At 39.9% G+C, this 16,533-nt stretch overlaps 1 protein-coding gene across 2 annotated transcripts in view; it reads right to left on the bottom strand.

Annotated features, from left to right (window-relative positions):
- The window catches only part of PEX7 (peroxisomal biogenesis factor 7), a 90,698-nt gene that overhangs the window by 61,434 nt on the left and 12,731 nt on the right, over positions 1–16,533 (bottom strand). For both annotated transcript variants that reach the window (XR_008380273.1, XM_053592621.1), the window contains exons 4-5: positions 10,434–10,511; positions 9,727–9,835 (exon numbers count right to left, since the gene is read on the bottom strand). Coding sequence is in view for 1 of the 2 variants with exons in the window: in XM_053592621.1 (XP_053448596.1) it covers positions 9,727–9,835; positions 10,434–10,511 (187 nt within the window). In the remaining variant the exon portion in view is untranslated. The remainder of the gene's footprint in view (positions 1–9,726; positions 9,836–10,433; positions 10,512–16,533) is intronic.

Genomic DNA, 16,533 nt, shown 5'->3' with positions numbered 1-16,533 from the left:
AGCTACACTATGCTGCTGCCTCCTAATCGTGCTGGAGGACAAATGCCACACGACCAATGTTGGCTGATTCTTAAGGAATTATTCTTTTAATTTCTGTTATTTTTCTATAAATTTTCTCTTAAACACACACACATACACTCACACATGCATGCAGACAATCATTTCTGCCCTACTTATTTTAGAAATAAAAGGAACAAAACACTACAGATAAAGTTGAAATCTCTATTGTATTTCCAATCTATTTCCCACCTTTCTGGTCAGAGACCACCACAAGCATGAATTTGGTATGTGGCCCTTTAGTTTGGGTTTTGCTAATATTTTTACTACTTTTTTACAGAACCATAAATATGAACTATTGCTTTGGGCATGGATTGTTTTCTTTTTTAATTTAAAAACATTGTCCTATTTTTTTAAAGGTTGAAAATCACTTTGATCAACAAAAATAACATTTTTGGATCTGGCTAAGGATGGGTAGGGATAAAAACAATGATAAGATTAAAAGTACCAAATGAAAATTATTCAGAATTGATACAGGTTAGAGCTTCGAATATCTTCCAGGACCCTAATTATAATTACTGACTGTGTTCTAGCCACTGGTCAGCAGAATTTGTTTCCAGAATTCTAAATAGCTTCAATGAAACAATCTTTCATGAGTTCCCAGCCTCCACTGTATAGAACAGAGAGATGTGGATGTCTAGTATTTCCACTACACGGCAACAACACCCTTCTTCCAGGAACAATACATCACCTTCTCACCAAATGATTCTAAAAAGACCTGTGGCTCAACACCGTTGACCAACAAGAGGCATGTCCAAGCAAGGCCAGCCACCACACCTCCTTCCCTGCTCTGACTAAAGCTGACAGGTAAAAGGTGGGTACTTGGGATTTTTCTGAACTATAAATGAAAAAATGATCAGTCCTCTCTCATAGTAGAATTTATAAGTTATAAAAATCAGGAGCTACTGGTGACCATGTGTCTCATATGACTCTGAAAGCCAGCCTGCAAAGTCAAGTCAATAAGGCAAAGTCCAGATGAGAGAGAACGTACCCTGGGCCCATTCCTGTACCCTTTCTCTTTCCAGGGTACACATTTCATTAACTTTCACAAAGACCTAAGATCCATTTCTATCACCTGCAGGTAAAGGAGATCACTTACCATCACAGAGGGTTTGAATGCTATTCTCCCAGAGCTATAGTCCCATAAAAAAAGCCTGGACCCAAAGAAAAACATTTGACTTAGCACAAGGCTTCCATTAAAACATATGAAATGCCTAAATGATACATACTACCTTTCAAAACTTTATATTTACTAGTAGGTCTGAAACTATAGTCATGACTAGAGCATTGTGTGAAGTTCAATGAGCTTGTGTTCACCCTAATAATTATGTAAGTGTGTAAACTGACTTAAAATACCAAAATGCAGGCCCGTGGTGGCTCACACCTGTAATCCTAGCACTCTGAGAGGCCAAGGTGGGTGGAATGCTTGAGCCCAGGAGTTTGAGACCAGCCTGACCAACAGTGAGACCTCATCACTACTAAAAGTAGAAAAACTAACCAGGCATAATGATGCACTCTGGTAGTCCCAGCTACTCAGGAGGCTGAGGCAAGGACCACTCAAGCCTGAGTTTGAGGTTGCTGTGAGGTATAACGCCACAGCACTCTACCCAGGGCAACACAGTGAGACTTTGTCTCAGAATAAATAAATAAATAAAACATAAAACACTACAACTAATGTAGACTAAGAGATCAAGAAGTAATTGTTATTTTAGCAATAATATGAATGAGTTTCACAAAACGTAATGTTTAGAAAAGAAACCATACACAAGGTATAAAAATAGGCAACATTAATCTATGGTGTTAGAAGGTAAAAACAATGGTCACCCTGGGTACAGGGGATGGGAAAGTGGGGTAAGTTGAGGAGTGACAAGAAGGATGTAACAATCTGGTAACAATTTACTTCTTAATCTGAGCGGTGGTTACACATATGTGTTCATTGTGAAAATTCATCAAATTGTACACTTAAGACTATATACTGTTCTTATGTGTATCATATGTCAATAAAATACTAAACAACACAACGACAACATCAAAGGTTGAATAGATGGTTATTTTCTGTTCCTCTGGCACAACGGTTTTTCTTGTTTTTTTTTTTTTAAACCATGGCTTAGATGGTTCTGCCTTGCAGTTAACTTAAGGGGCACAAAAACATAAAGACTGCTATGCAGGAGCCAAGAACCCCAAATCCTTGACATTCTCCTGCTGGATACATCTGGCATTTTGTCCTTGTTACTTTGCTTTTAGTACAAATGGTGCAATGACTCACTCAACTCTACAGCCCTGAGAACATCTGAATTTATGTTGTTGTTTTTTAAATCAAATTTCCCAGACAACTGGCTTTCACTGTCAGCCAGACATTTGTCACGTCCCTGTGACGGTGCCATAGACCCACCTGAATTAACAGCTTCTCTTTATCAGTTGCAGACCTGTCACTGGCAGCAGAACCAGTAAGTTTAAATGAACAATTTGGAATAGAAAGTGCTGGCCATTACTATGCCTAGTTTCAAACTGCAGCAGGTAAGAGGAAGTTGGGCAAGGAGAATGAGTGTAAACATACAGCCTAAAACTATAAAGAGAACTGAATAGCAAAAGGGTAATTTGGGGCCCACATAATTCAACTGACATGCCAGATGCCTTTCAGATGTCATATGACTTTTTCTTGCAGGAGAATGAGGTTCGTTTAACAACTAGACCCCACACATTTAGGCACAGCTATGACTTATGCAATTATATACAGTCTGTAACAGCAATAATTTAGTTTTCATGATTCAAAGAAAGTTTACTTCATATTAATCCTCTTCATATACAGAGCTCAAATATTCTTCCCTTCTTTCTCACATAATTTAGAAACACGAGTTCTGTACTAATACAACTATTATGAACTAGGTAAAATGCAATGTCCTGTGAGCACTCTGCTATGGAAGATAACTACAGACCCAGGGCTCAGAAAGCTCCCTCCTTTTTGGCCTGTCTTAGTTTAGCTAATGACAACAAATTTGATTCCCGATTTATAATACTATACAAACTTGAAGGCGACTAAATTTGGGGGGTAACCTAAAAGCTGTATTATCAAATATCATGTTAAAATTGTTACAAACAGTTGAATGATACAATTGTGTGACACAATTAGACATAAAAATACATTTTGATTGCCTACAACATAAACTTACACCATAAAAAACAAGTATTTTACAACTTTGCATTTCATACCACAAACTTTGCAGTTGAGTTATTTTTATGGAACGATAACTGTTTTATAGCAAGTACTTGGCTGTAAGCAAGAAAGTAAAGCAAGCACTAACAAAACAGAGAAAAAACTAAGGAGTTCCCCAACTAAAAGAACCCCTTTCTCTATGAATTCACCACTAAAACATCCTACAGACTTCTTTAAAAAAGAGCTGCATGTGTAGTTTTCAAAACAAATGTGAAATTCCCACTACCACAACAGAAATAAGCTATTAATCTGTTATTTCAAATAGAACTATTCCACAGACTAGTACTGTGCTTCCCAAATTGGGCTGATCACTAAATTTAGCTGAGATTTAAAAATATACCTCCCAGAAGTATTTTGATTCAGTAGGACTAAGATGGAGCCCAGAATTCTGTCTCAGTGCTCCCCCAATCAGTCTGATGATTAGCCAGGCTTTAGACTCCCTGGGCTAGTATGTCACAACATAACAGGCATTCCAGATTCTACCCAGAGCAAGTTACTTTGGAACTCTGCTCCACTTGCTCTGGGTCTTAGTTCTCAGGTAAGTACAGGCTGTTCATTCTTGTAGCACATATGCACTGCAAAGGCCATTCCTCAAATATGCTCTGCTCTCTCCACATCCCATACCTCGCTCCCTACTTCTCATCCCCCAACTCTTACTTGTTGATAAGCTAGCAGCGTAGACACAATTATCTCAGAGAAGTATCCCTGTCCAGCCAACCCTGACAAGCTCAGAAATCCATTTAATATATGTTCCCACTAAGTTCTGGGCACACAGGTTAGTTAACAAGAGCTAACATTTACAGAGCTCTTACTCTGTGCTGAGCACTGCTCTAACTAAGCCTTTTGTGTGCTCTAACTCAGTCCTCTTCAGAACTCCATGCTGTGGCTGCTACTGTCACCCTTAGTTTAGAAACAAGGAAAGAGGAGACAGGATAAACAGCGCAACGGAAGTCTCCTAACAGCAGGCAAAGAGGAACGTGGTCCCAGGTAGTCTTGACTCCAGGACCCACGTTTCTACTAGTGTGCTGCCTCATCTCTACCTCAAAGAACTTTACAGTCTGTGTCACTACCGCGTCCCATCCCCACCTGACTACCTGCTCTGGGAGGGCAGGAACCCTGTCGCTTCCTCAGTGCACCCAGTGCTGTGTCACTACCGCGTCCCATCCCCACCTGACTACCTGCTCTGGGAGGGCAGGAACCCTGTCGCTTCCTCAGTGCACCCAGTGCTGTGTCACTACCGCGTCCCATCCCCACCTGACTACCTGCCCTGGGAGGGCAGGAACCCTGTCGCTTCCTCAGTGCCCAGCAAATGGTGGACATTCAATAAATATCTGACTTACTGGCAAGGTCTCTTTCAACAACCAAAATGAATCTTAGACACATTTTAAAAATTCTAACGAGATGGTTACTCTCATATCTTATATAGTAACGATCACAAAATATTTTAGCGTTTGCTCATGTAAGGCATCCGGCTATGTAAAAGAATGAACATGTGCTATAGGAAATGCATGAAAACAAGTAAAGCAAGGAAAACATGCTGAGCACTTCACTGGCTTGCCACCGTACGCACAAATCGTCTCGTTCCCCCTAAAACAGCTAAGGCGCAATTTGGGCTTCACAGCCTGTCCTAACTTTTTACTAGACCACAACATCTTCCAATATTTCAGAAGCACATAAGCAGAGTGGAAAAGAAACCTTAAATCTTTTAAAATTCAGTAGGGAGGCTAATATGTGTAAATCATCAGAAAAGATTCTTTCAGAAAAATGGCAAAAGTGTGACAATTCAACCTTCCAGTGAGTTGGCACAATCATAAAAGCTGGCAGAAATTGGCTTTACTGTACCCATTTCCCAGAAGTTTTCAAACGTACTTTTCAGGAACATATTTTATAGCTTATAGAACAGTATCTGATTTTCATCAAATCCCCTCTCATTTACATTAAACCTTAGATGTGCAGCCAATTTAGTGAATATTGGCTCCTCAGAATTTATCCACCTATTTCCACATAACCTGGATTCATTCTCTCCATTCTCAGCATATGTAGTTCTGGCACCAGCCTCTCCCATTGTCCATCCCCAATAGCAGGGGATAAACCAGGGCTAAGCGACACATTAGGTCCCCCATCTCAGGCACAGCTATTAGTTCAGAAATATCCAAATGGATCCATCAGAACCAATGACAGAAAAGGAAACTTCCAGGATGTCTGAATAGGAATCTTTTTATTTTTCCTACTAGACAGAAACCGGACAGAATGTGGGGGTTGGAGCTCCTGCCATCTTTCCATCATGCAGTACCTGATACTGAAACGAGCACAACAAAAGACAGAGCGCTGCATCCGGGCACGCCTATAAAACCAAATCTAAGTCTGGACTTTTCATCCATGGGAGCTTAAATAAATTATCTTCTTCCTTAAGGCAGGCTGGGGCAGAATTTTTTTCACTTTTAACCAAAGAAGTTCTGACTTATATCACCACAATTTACATTAATTTCTAACAAACACACGAGGGTACTGTAATTAAACAGATGGTCTTCTTTTCCATGAAAGTAAATAGTCCTTGGGCTGATAAAAGACTGTTTTGTATACAGTACAACCCATTTACATTGTACACATAGCTTAAAAAGTACTGCAATTATACTATTAATGCTCTATAAATAATTTCTGTCTGCTATTGACTCATACACTGAATATTCTACATGCAATATCCAGAGTATACACACACACACACACACACACACACACACACGCGCAATGCTATACAAAGACCAATGTAAAAGGAAGATGTGTGTGTGACTCAGCCCAAATGAAGTGCTAATTACACACAATTCTGACTGATGTCTAAACAAATGCAGCTGTATTAGTTCATGGTTGTGTCACTATCAGATCTATATTTGGGCACAGGCATAAAAAGAACACAATGATTAAAAACAAATGAAGGGGCCAGAAGCAGTGGCCCACACCTGTCATCCTAGCACTCTGGGTGGCTAAGGCAGGTGGATTGCTTGAGCTCAGGAGTTCGAGACCAGCCTGAGCAAGAGTGAGACCTCGTCTCTACTAAAAATAGAAAAAACTAGCCAGGTGTTGTGGTGGGTGCCTAGAGTCCAGGAGTTTGAGGTTACAGTAAGCTCATAGCACTCCAGGGCAACAGAGTAAGATTTTGCTTTAATAAGTAAATAAACAAATAAACAAACAAATGAAGGCCATTTTAGAACCTTTTAGAACCTTGAACAATAACGTAGGTTAAGAAGACTGTATACAATAGTAGGGTAAAGGATTTTTAAAAACCTATCAGTTGTTCAAGCAATTTTAATTACTAAGATTAATACTTTTCCAAATACGCTATATTCAAATTTACTATAAATACTCCCTACAGAGAGGTCTCCCCTGTTTCACTGGAAGAGAAGTGTGTTTCAGTTCATTTCTGAGGTAGATCTAAACTACTAATTCAATCCAGAGTTTAAAATGACTCCTTTGAAACTGTAGCACATAAGGCCAAAGGGCATCCCTCCCCTAAGAAAAGAACACTAATGTCACCCTAATTCACACTCTTACAAAAATTTTGGGCTAATCCTTTCTGTGTTAGGGCCTTTCACCAATGGTAAAATTGCAAAATGGTAAATTCATAACCATTAAACCAAACTCTAGTCATCTTATGATTACTATAAACATGAAACTCATCAGCATTTATACAAAATTAAAAACATAAAGGATGATTAACTCAAGTCTATATATATATATATACACATACATTAAAGAGTTAATTCACATTAAATGTATTAATATTGCTGCCTATACTTAATATATACTTGGTTTCATGGTTAGCTGTGTCACAGAAAGATAAAGATCAAAGAAGAAATTCAGGCCTGGAAAAGGAAATCTAACAAGGAAAAATATTTTACTGGTCTCATCTCATTTCAATATACCTCATTACTTGATATACTGAAAAAGATTTAAGTGCGACTATAGACAGAAAAAGCTTAGACAACTTAGAAATTTAAAAAATAATAGTATTTATCTTATTTATTTATTTTAGAGACAGGTACACTCACTCTTAGCCCTAGGCTGGAATGCAGTGGTGCAATCACAACTACCACTTTCAACTCCTAGGCTCAAGCAATCTTCCTTCCTCAGTCTCTGAGATTACAGCTGTGCACTACTACACCCAGCTAATATTTTTATTTTTGTAGAAATGGACTCTCTTGCTATATTGTAAAGGCTGGTTCTGAACTACAGGCCTCAAGCAGTCCTCTTTCCTCAGCCTCCCAAAGTGCTGGGATTACAGGGCTGAGCCACTATGCCAAACCAATAGTAATGATTTTATAAACTCACAAGAGTATACTATTCTTCATTATAGAAAATGCTATAAATTTTTCTTAGAGAACATAAACACTACATTTTTTTCTTAAATTAACAATGCCTCTACACATAGATATTATTATTCACTATTAAGGTGTCAAAAAGATGTAAGATCCAATGGATATATCTGTGTATATACAAGTTACCTGAAGATTTCCATTTCTGAGTGTTTTGTTTTTTGTTTTTGGAGAGACAGTCTCACTCTATTGCCCTTGGAAGAGTACCATGGCATCACACAGTTCACAGCAACCTCCAACTCCTGGGCTTAGGGGATTCTCTTGCTTCAGCCTCCCAAGTAGCTGGGACTACAGGCACCCGCCACAACACCTGGCTATTTTTTTTGTTGCAGTTTGGCCAGGGCTGGGTTTGAACCCGCCACCCTCAGTATTTGGGGCCGGTGCCCTACTCACTGAGTCACAGGTGCTGTCCAATTTCTGAGTGTTTTCAACCAAATAATACAGAATTCAGGGAGATTTGGTCATTTTTAATTTTTAGAATTAAAACACAGGATAGCTGCTGGGTGTGGTGGTGCATGCCTGTAATCCTAGCACTTTGGGAGGCCAAGGCAGGAGGATCACTTTAGGTCAGGAGTTCCACACCAGCTTGAACAAGAGGAAGACTCCAGCTCTACAAAAAATAGAAAAAATTATCTGGGTACGGCAATGTGCACCTGTAGTCCCAGCTACTCGGAAGGATGAGACAAGAAGATAGCTTGAGCCCAGGAATTTGAGGGTGCAGTGAGCTCTGAAGATGCCACTACACCCTACCTAGAGCAACACAGTGAGACTCTGTCTCAAAAATAAAAAAAAACAAAAATAAAAGCCAAACAAAAGAACAACCACTAAAAGAATTAAAACATGAAAAGAAAGGAAATTAATGGAAAGGATTTCTGTGATGTTAAATTTCCTATGGAAGCCACTAAATGTAATTCAACCACTCAGAAACTCAGGGCATTAATACAGTTTATTAGCAAGAAAGGAACAATTATCCTACCCATTGCCTATCTTTGGATGCTGGATAATTAGATGAGGAGACAATACTAGAAGCACACAACCTTCTTGAGCTATTGTCTTCTCTCCTCCCCAGCCATGCAAAAGACCTTCTTTTTCTTCATCTCCCCTCAAGGCTCTATACAAGAAGTCAGCACATTTTCAGTAAAGGGCCATTCTATCTCTGTCACAACTTCCCACTATGGTGGGAAAGTACCCATAGACAGTAAGTAAATGAATGGATGTGGTTGTTGTGTTCCAATAAAACTTTATAAAAAACAGTCATTCTGATCTGAGTTTGCCAACTAGTGTTCTATTCTAAGGCTTTCTTTTTTTTTTTAGAGACAAGAGTCTCAAGCTGTCGCCCTGGATACAGTGCTGCGCCGTCATAGCTCACAGCAACCTCCCATTCTTGGGCTTAAGCAATCCTCTTGCCTCAGTTTTTCTATTTTTAGTAGAGACGGGGTCTCGCTTTTTCATCAGGCTGGTCTCGAACCCGTGAGCTCAAGCTATCCACCCGCCTCGGCCCAGAGTGCTAGGATTCCAGGCGTGAGACACAGCGCCCGGCCTATCCTAAAGCTTTTTATATTTAATCTTCCTTGGGTGCTCTTATTTACTGCAGTGGCTTCCAATTATGAGCCAATGATACAGTTTTAATTCACAAGGCCACTTCTCAGCTCTAAACTCAACCAGATCACTGACAAGCCCACAATATTCTAAAGCAAAACGCAAGACCTTCTGTTTCAAAAATATTTCATATCTCAGTTATGACATTATGGTCTATGAATTTGTACTTGCCAGGAACGTAGAAGTTATTTTTTTAGCTCTCTATACCTCTACACATAGATATTTGAGCCTAGAAGTTATTTTTTAGCTCGCTACAGAGCACTCTCCACTGTTAGGGAGTCATTGAAAAGTAATCTGGGCCCAGCTAATTCTTGCCAAGAGGTTGATAAAGAATGAAATAGTCTTAAGAGCACAAAAAAATGGTAACTAACATACTCCCATTTTCTCTCTGAAGACAGAGTACATAGTGCCACCTAATGGGGAAAACAAGGCCACCATTCACTCACTACAAGTAAGGCTTTTGATAAATACTACAGAATTATTTACCTGAGGCTGAAGCAAAACAACCAGGGATGTGGGGAGACCAGATTGTGCTATAAATAACACTTTCATGGCCTGTAAAGGTGCACAGAGACTTTCCAACAGTTGGATCCCACTACAAATAAATGAATAGATCAATTACTTAAAATAGGTATATTTAAATATATGCTTTTATATACACTACATATACACCAATAAATATGTCAAATATGTATAATACATAATGTACAAACATATCAAGGATTTCTTAAGATCTGTTTTTATATAGAGCAAGATGGTATTTAAAGAGCCCAAATAATCAATGCTTAGCTAATTATTAGTTCATTGCCAGATTAGAAATTTTTAAATCCTATAAATGTTTTAATATATTTTTCAAAAAGAAAATTAACTGTTTGATTGTAAAGCTACAGAAGTATATTTTAAAAAAGAAAACAAAATTGAGTGGAAACTCTAGAGCAGGCGTCCTCAAACTTTTTAAACAGGGGGCCAATTTACTGTCCCACAGACCGTTGGAGGGCCAGACTATAGTTTAAAAAAAAACTATGAACAAATTTCCTATGCACACTGCACATACGTTATTTTGAAGTAAAAAAACAAAACGGGAACAAATACAATCAGACCGCCTCATGTGGCCAGTGGGCCGCAGTTTAAGGACCCCTGCTTTAGAGAATGAAGCATCTGTTTTGTTTTTGAGTACAGTAATGCTGACATACCAATTTGACAGTCTGATCCCATGAGCCAGACACCACAAGCTGTTCACCTCTGGTTTGGCTCCAATCAACACTATACACCTAAAAATATTTTAAAGTGTTTAGAAAGCAAAAGAGTTATCAGGTTCAATATTATATTTTATCTCTTTATAACAGTGATAGCCAGTTGGAACAACTATAGTAATTTACTGCATCAAAACATCAAATAAAGTCCAACTCATCTCAACAAGGTATCTGAGAAATGGAGAAGTGATCTTGTCCATTCCTCCAGACTTATTCCTTACTTATTCCATTCTAGTTTAAAAGAATTCTACAGAATATTTCCAAACCTTCTTCACTAAAACAAATTATACATATTCTTAAAACTACCAACAAATCACTGTTTGCAGCACCATGAAGAAATGTCAAAGCAGATTAGAAAGTTAGTCATCTAAAAAGGCTTGCTGGGCCAGTGTTTATCACAAAGCATTAAAATTCAATTAATATTCCTATCTGGCCTTTCTTAGAAAAAGCTTACAGGAACCAAGTGATCCTTTCAGATCTCTCGGTAAACAGCCTTAGTTATCCAATGCTGCTAATCTAATTTATGCTTCATTGCTCTCAGTGAACCATTTCAAGTGAACCATTTGAAACTTTATGGAAATATTTTTCATTGTCATTTTATATAACAGATTATACACATACTACTGTAAGCTAACTTCAACAAAATACGTGCATAATTATGCCTTCTGAGAGTAACCCTGACATGTTCCTTAGTGTATACCATTAAATGTAATCAGCTAGCAAGTTATTCTGAATCTTGGAACTCGAACCCCTACATATATGTAGGAAGCATGAGTGTCCGAGGTTTACTGTAACTAATGCATGTTCTCTGCTGCCCTGTACTATGCTGAGCCTTGGTGGAACCTGAGGGAACAAGAATCAGCAGGTTGGCGCCTGTGGCTCAAAGGAATAGGGTGCTGGTCCCATATGCCGGAGGTGGCAGGTTCAAACCCAGCCCTGGCCAAAAACCACAAAAAAAAAAGAATCAGTAATAGTGGTCTTGTCTTTATTTAAATTTTGATGTTTTGTCACTTATAAGTGGAATCTAAATAAGTTTTTTTTCTTTTTTGTAGACAGAGTTTCACTTTATGGCCCTCGGTAGAGTGCCGTGGCGTCACACAGCTCACAGCAACCTCCAACTCCTGGGCTTAGGCGATTCTCCTGCCTCAGTCTCCCGAGTAGCCGGGACTACAGGCGCCCGCCACAATGCCCGGCTATTTTTTTGTTGCAGTTTGGCCGGGGCTGGGTTTGAACCCACCACCCTCAGTATATGGGGCCGGTGCCCTGCTCACTGAGCCACAGGTGCTGCCCAGGAATCTAAATAAGTTTAACTAGGAGAAACACAGAGTAGAATCATGGTTGCCAGGGGCTGGGAGAAGATGTTGGTCAAAGGATACAAACTTTCAATTATAAGATTAATACATTCCAGCAATGCAATATACAGCACAGTAACTATAATTAATAATAATGCATCATATGCTTGAAATGTGCTGAGAGTAGATATTCAATGTTCAAATCTTATACATAAAAAACAGTAACTATGGTGATGGATATGTTAATTAGTTTGACTGAAAATCATTACTCAAGGTAAACTTGCATCAAAACACTACAGTGCTATAGGCTTAAAAAAACACTGTGCTATGTATGAGAGAGAGACAAAAAAATGTACACACATTTTAAGAAAGGAAAAAACTGTACTAAATATGTAATACTCAAGTCATGTTTGACTTCTGCAAATAAAGAGGTGTCCAACGTGACTTGTATTCATCTTTTGTGATCAGTATATATTGAGTATTACAATTTTAATACAGTTTTTTCCACATGTGGTTGGCACCCGTGTGTGTATACACACATACTATATGTATATATAGCATATACATGTAATTTTTTGTCACTCATACCTATTTTTAAGCTCCCCAAAATAGAAAGAAAACAAAATAAAATATTTTGTTCATCTTGGATTTTATGCTTTAATTTTTATTTTAAAAAATAATGTATTGGGCGGCGCCTGTGGCTCAGTGAGTAGGGCGCCAGCCCCATATGCCAAGGGTGGTGGGTTCCAACCCAGCCCCGGCCAAACTGCAACCAAAAAATAGCCGGGCGTTGTGGCGGGCGCCTGTAGTCCCAGCTGCTCGGGAGGCTGAGGCAAGAGAATCGCGTAAGCCCAAGAGTTAAGAGGTTGCTGTGAGCCGTGTGACGCCACGGCACTCTACCCGAGGGCGGTACAGTGAGACTCTGTCTCTACAAAAAAAAAAAAAAATAAATAATAATGTATTAACAAGATTATTTATCTTGATCACTGAGCTTTGAGAGGCCCCCTTAAGTTGTGTACCTAAAGCAAGTGCCTCATACACACACACACATCCAGTCCTGGCCCTGGGGCTGCCCATGTTCATTCAAACGAGAGAACAGCAGTTGGAACACTAAAGGAACCACAATCCAGCAACAGAAAGCAGCAAAGACCTACAGAGAAGGGGTAGCCAACACCAAAGAGTTGCCGTGGCCATGTTAGTTATAGATGGAAAAAGATTTGGAAGCAACCACTGAAGATCTTGAAAGCTAAAGACTCTAACTTCATCCTTTAAATTTCTCCTGCAGGCTTGGCGCCCGTAGCTCAGTGGTTAGGGCGCCAGCCACATACACCAACGCAGGCAGGTTCAAACCCAACCCAGGCCTGCTAAACAACAATGACAACTACAACAAAAAAATAGCCAGGTGTCGTGGCAGGCGCCTGTAGTCCTAGCAACTTGGGAGGCTGAGGCAAGAGAATCACTTAAGCCCAAGAGTTAAAGGTTGCTGTGAGCTGTGATGCCACAGCACTCTACGGAGGACAACATAGTGAGACTCGGTCTCAAAAAAAAAAGAGTTTCTCCTACAAAAGGCCATAGTAAATATTTTAGACTCTGGGTCATTCTCTTAGTGTCACATCTACCAAACTCAGCCCTTTTAGCATACAAAAGTAGTCACTGTCAATACTTAAATGAATAAGCATGGAGGTGTTCTAATAAAACTTTATTTACAAAATCAAACAGCAGACCAGATTTGGCCCTGGCCCACAAGTTGTAATTTGCAAACACCTGCTCTAGGATGTTCATAAAGAGTCAAATATAACAATAGGAAACAACTGAATGCTCTGAGTGCCAGATTTTGTCATAAGCACTTTGTGCATTTTACAGGCGATACTATGCCAAGGACCAGAGAGGTTAAGCAATTTATCCACATTCCCAAAGCTAGTAAGTTGCAGAGCCGTAACCTGAACCTGGGCAGGTGCATCTCATGGCCCACTCTTACTCACTGTGCTAGGCTGTCTGTACAGCATGCTGCTTCAGGTCACTGTTGAATCAAAACTTCTCAGTTACTTGAGCTGGGATAACAAGGATATAAAGCCCTGACCTTGCTGGTATCACCCTTCATTGGAGCTACATTTGGGCTCAGACTGATTCCATTTGTTTTCATGAATTATCTATATCTAAGAACTTAAAGCCCCTGGCCACTTGTGAATTTCCACTTACCCTCAAGATGTGGCCCTGTTACATCCTTATAAAATAAGCCTCCTCTGACAGGCCCCGCCATGAATCATATGCTGCCTTCTGTGTACTCTAACAGCAGCTCAGAACTACTTATAACTCAGCATTTACCATATTTTACTAAAATTAATGTTAAATAACTGCCATACCTGCTAGATTTTGCAGAACCCTCATCTTGTACATCTATGCTCATCACAATATGATAGGCACTCGAAATACTAAAATAACCAAATTTATCTTCACAATCTGCATCATTGCTAAGTAGGTAAGGAGAACTACTAGCTAAAGACTAACACCATCGGCTCAAACTCCACAGCCTCCAAACACAGAGTGCTGCAGAAGGTGAAACCTCACGGCTTCTCACCTTCTGTTAATAAAACAGCAGGAGCCTCCCTGGGCTTAAAGAGAATCCAGCCCTACTGAAAACAAAAGATAGGAGGTAAGAAAACTAGATGAGAAAATATTGCTGCCAGCTGTCTTCTCAGTTGTACAAGAAAGTGGCAAGTGTTAAGTCTCTAGGACAAAGCTAAGGACAAAAGCATGTATGTTGTGAGGCTAAAAAATGGAATGATGAAGAAGGAAATAAAGGCACCTCAATTTTACTGTATTTAAAATATTAGGACATGGGAAAAGAACAAGCCAGAAGATTGTGTTTTTGAAAAATAACAACTATAGGGCGGTGCCTGTGGCTCAGTGAGTAGGGCGCCGGCCCCATATACTGAGGGTGATGGGTTCAAATCCAGCCCCGGCTGAACTGCAACCAAAAAATAGCCGGGCGTTGTGGCGGGCGCCTATAGTCCCAGCTGCTCGGGAGGCTGAGGCAGGAGAATTGCGAAAGCCCAAGAGCTGTAGGTTTCTGTGAGTCCTGTGCGTCACGGCGCTCTACCGAAGGTGGTAAAGTGAGACTCTGTCTCTACAAAAAAAATAAATAGATAACAACTATAGACATAGAGTAGCGCTGCTCGTGCCGGTGGCTGACTGCAGGCTGCTGGTTTTGTGGCTGAGAATGACAAGTGGGTTCAGCATTTTCCCATTGGGATCCCCGCAACGATGAGTGCTGCCAGAGAGGAGTCTCACCCACATGGGGTGAAGCGTTAAATTAAAAAAATATATATAGATAGATATAAATACTAAGGGGTGCTGGGATGAAAGATTCAGCTTGATGTCCAGAAGAGAAAAAGAGAAAAATTCAAGCTTTGGCCCTGGCTTTGAGGGTCAGCTAAAATGTCAATAGACAGAAAGCAGAGGTGAAACAGTGACCAGAAACTTCTCCAAAGACATAAATGGGGACATACAGCACCCCAGTGACCACTGTGGCTGAGGACTGTCAGTAATGGTGGCATTAACAAAGTGGAAGACTGGAGGAAGGAAGATGATGCATAATTGTATACATACTGAGTCTGCGGTGATAGTAAGACAGTCAAGTGGAAACGTCTAGTATGAACAGGACTTGGACATTAACCTCAAGCTCTGAAGAAAGCTCACAGCCAAAGACGTTTGGGAGACAACTGAAAAGAGAAGACTGGATTTCATTATCCCAACCTCAAGTCAATTCCCTCACCTAGTCAACAAATACTACTATATACAAGGCTTTGGGGGGCAGGGGGTTACAACGTCAGACAAGACCAGCTCCCACAGATTGTGTATTTTAGCAGGGGAAGACGGCTATTAACAAAGTAACAGAGGTGTAATTCCAGGTTGTGATAAAACAATACAAAGAAAAACGAGGCAGAGAAATGGGATGAGAAAACAATGACAATGGAAGGGATCACTTCTCAGTAGAATGGTCAGGACAGACCTCTCTGAGCAGAGACCTGAGTGCAGTAGAAAAGCGAACTCTGCAGGTCTGAGAGGAAGAGTACACATCAGAGGGAACAGGGAAAGACCCTGAAAGAGGGAACAATCTGGCCATATCTGAGGAACAGCAAGGTCAAAGAGTCGGGGAGATAAGATCCTAGAGGGCCATGGCTAAGAGTCTGCATGTACTTTCTCTCAAGAAGTTACAACCATCAGCCATAAGCTGCTCTTAGATTATAACATCTTTTTAACTGATCTCCCCATTCATTCTTGTTCACCTCCAATCCATTATCCACACTCCATAAAAAATAATCTTTATAAGACACACATGAAATGTCATTCCTCTGCAGTCTTTCTCAATGGTTTCATGCTGTGTGGCTCCTACAATTTAACCATCTTCACTAAACATTATGTGTGATTCACCCATGTTGATTCATATCACCCCAAGGTCAAAACCATGCAAAACTCTTCATGATTCTATAAAGAAAACTATGAAATCCTCAGAAAGGAAATAGCAGAGGATATTAACAAATGGAAGAGCATACCATGCTCATGGATGGGAAGAATCAACATTGTTAAAATGTCTATACTTCCCAAAGCAATCTACCTATTCAATGCCATTCCTATCAAAATACCAACATTGTACTTTCAAGATTTGGAAAAAATGATTCTGCATTTTGTATGGAACCGGAAAAAACCCCGTATAGCTAAGGCAGTTCTCTGTAACAAAAATAAAG

Source organism: Nycticebus coucang, chromosome 5 (genome assembly GCF_027406575.1).
Source record: "Nycticebus coucang isolate mNycCou1 chromosome 5, mNycCou1.pri, whole genome shotgun sequence".
NCBI lineage: Eukaryota > Metazoa > Chordata > Mammalia > Primates > Lorisidae > Nycticebus > Nycticebus coucang.
The sequence above is the reverse complement of the archived record's forward strand: the minus strand, read 5'-3'. Positions and strand labels throughout refer to the sequence as shown.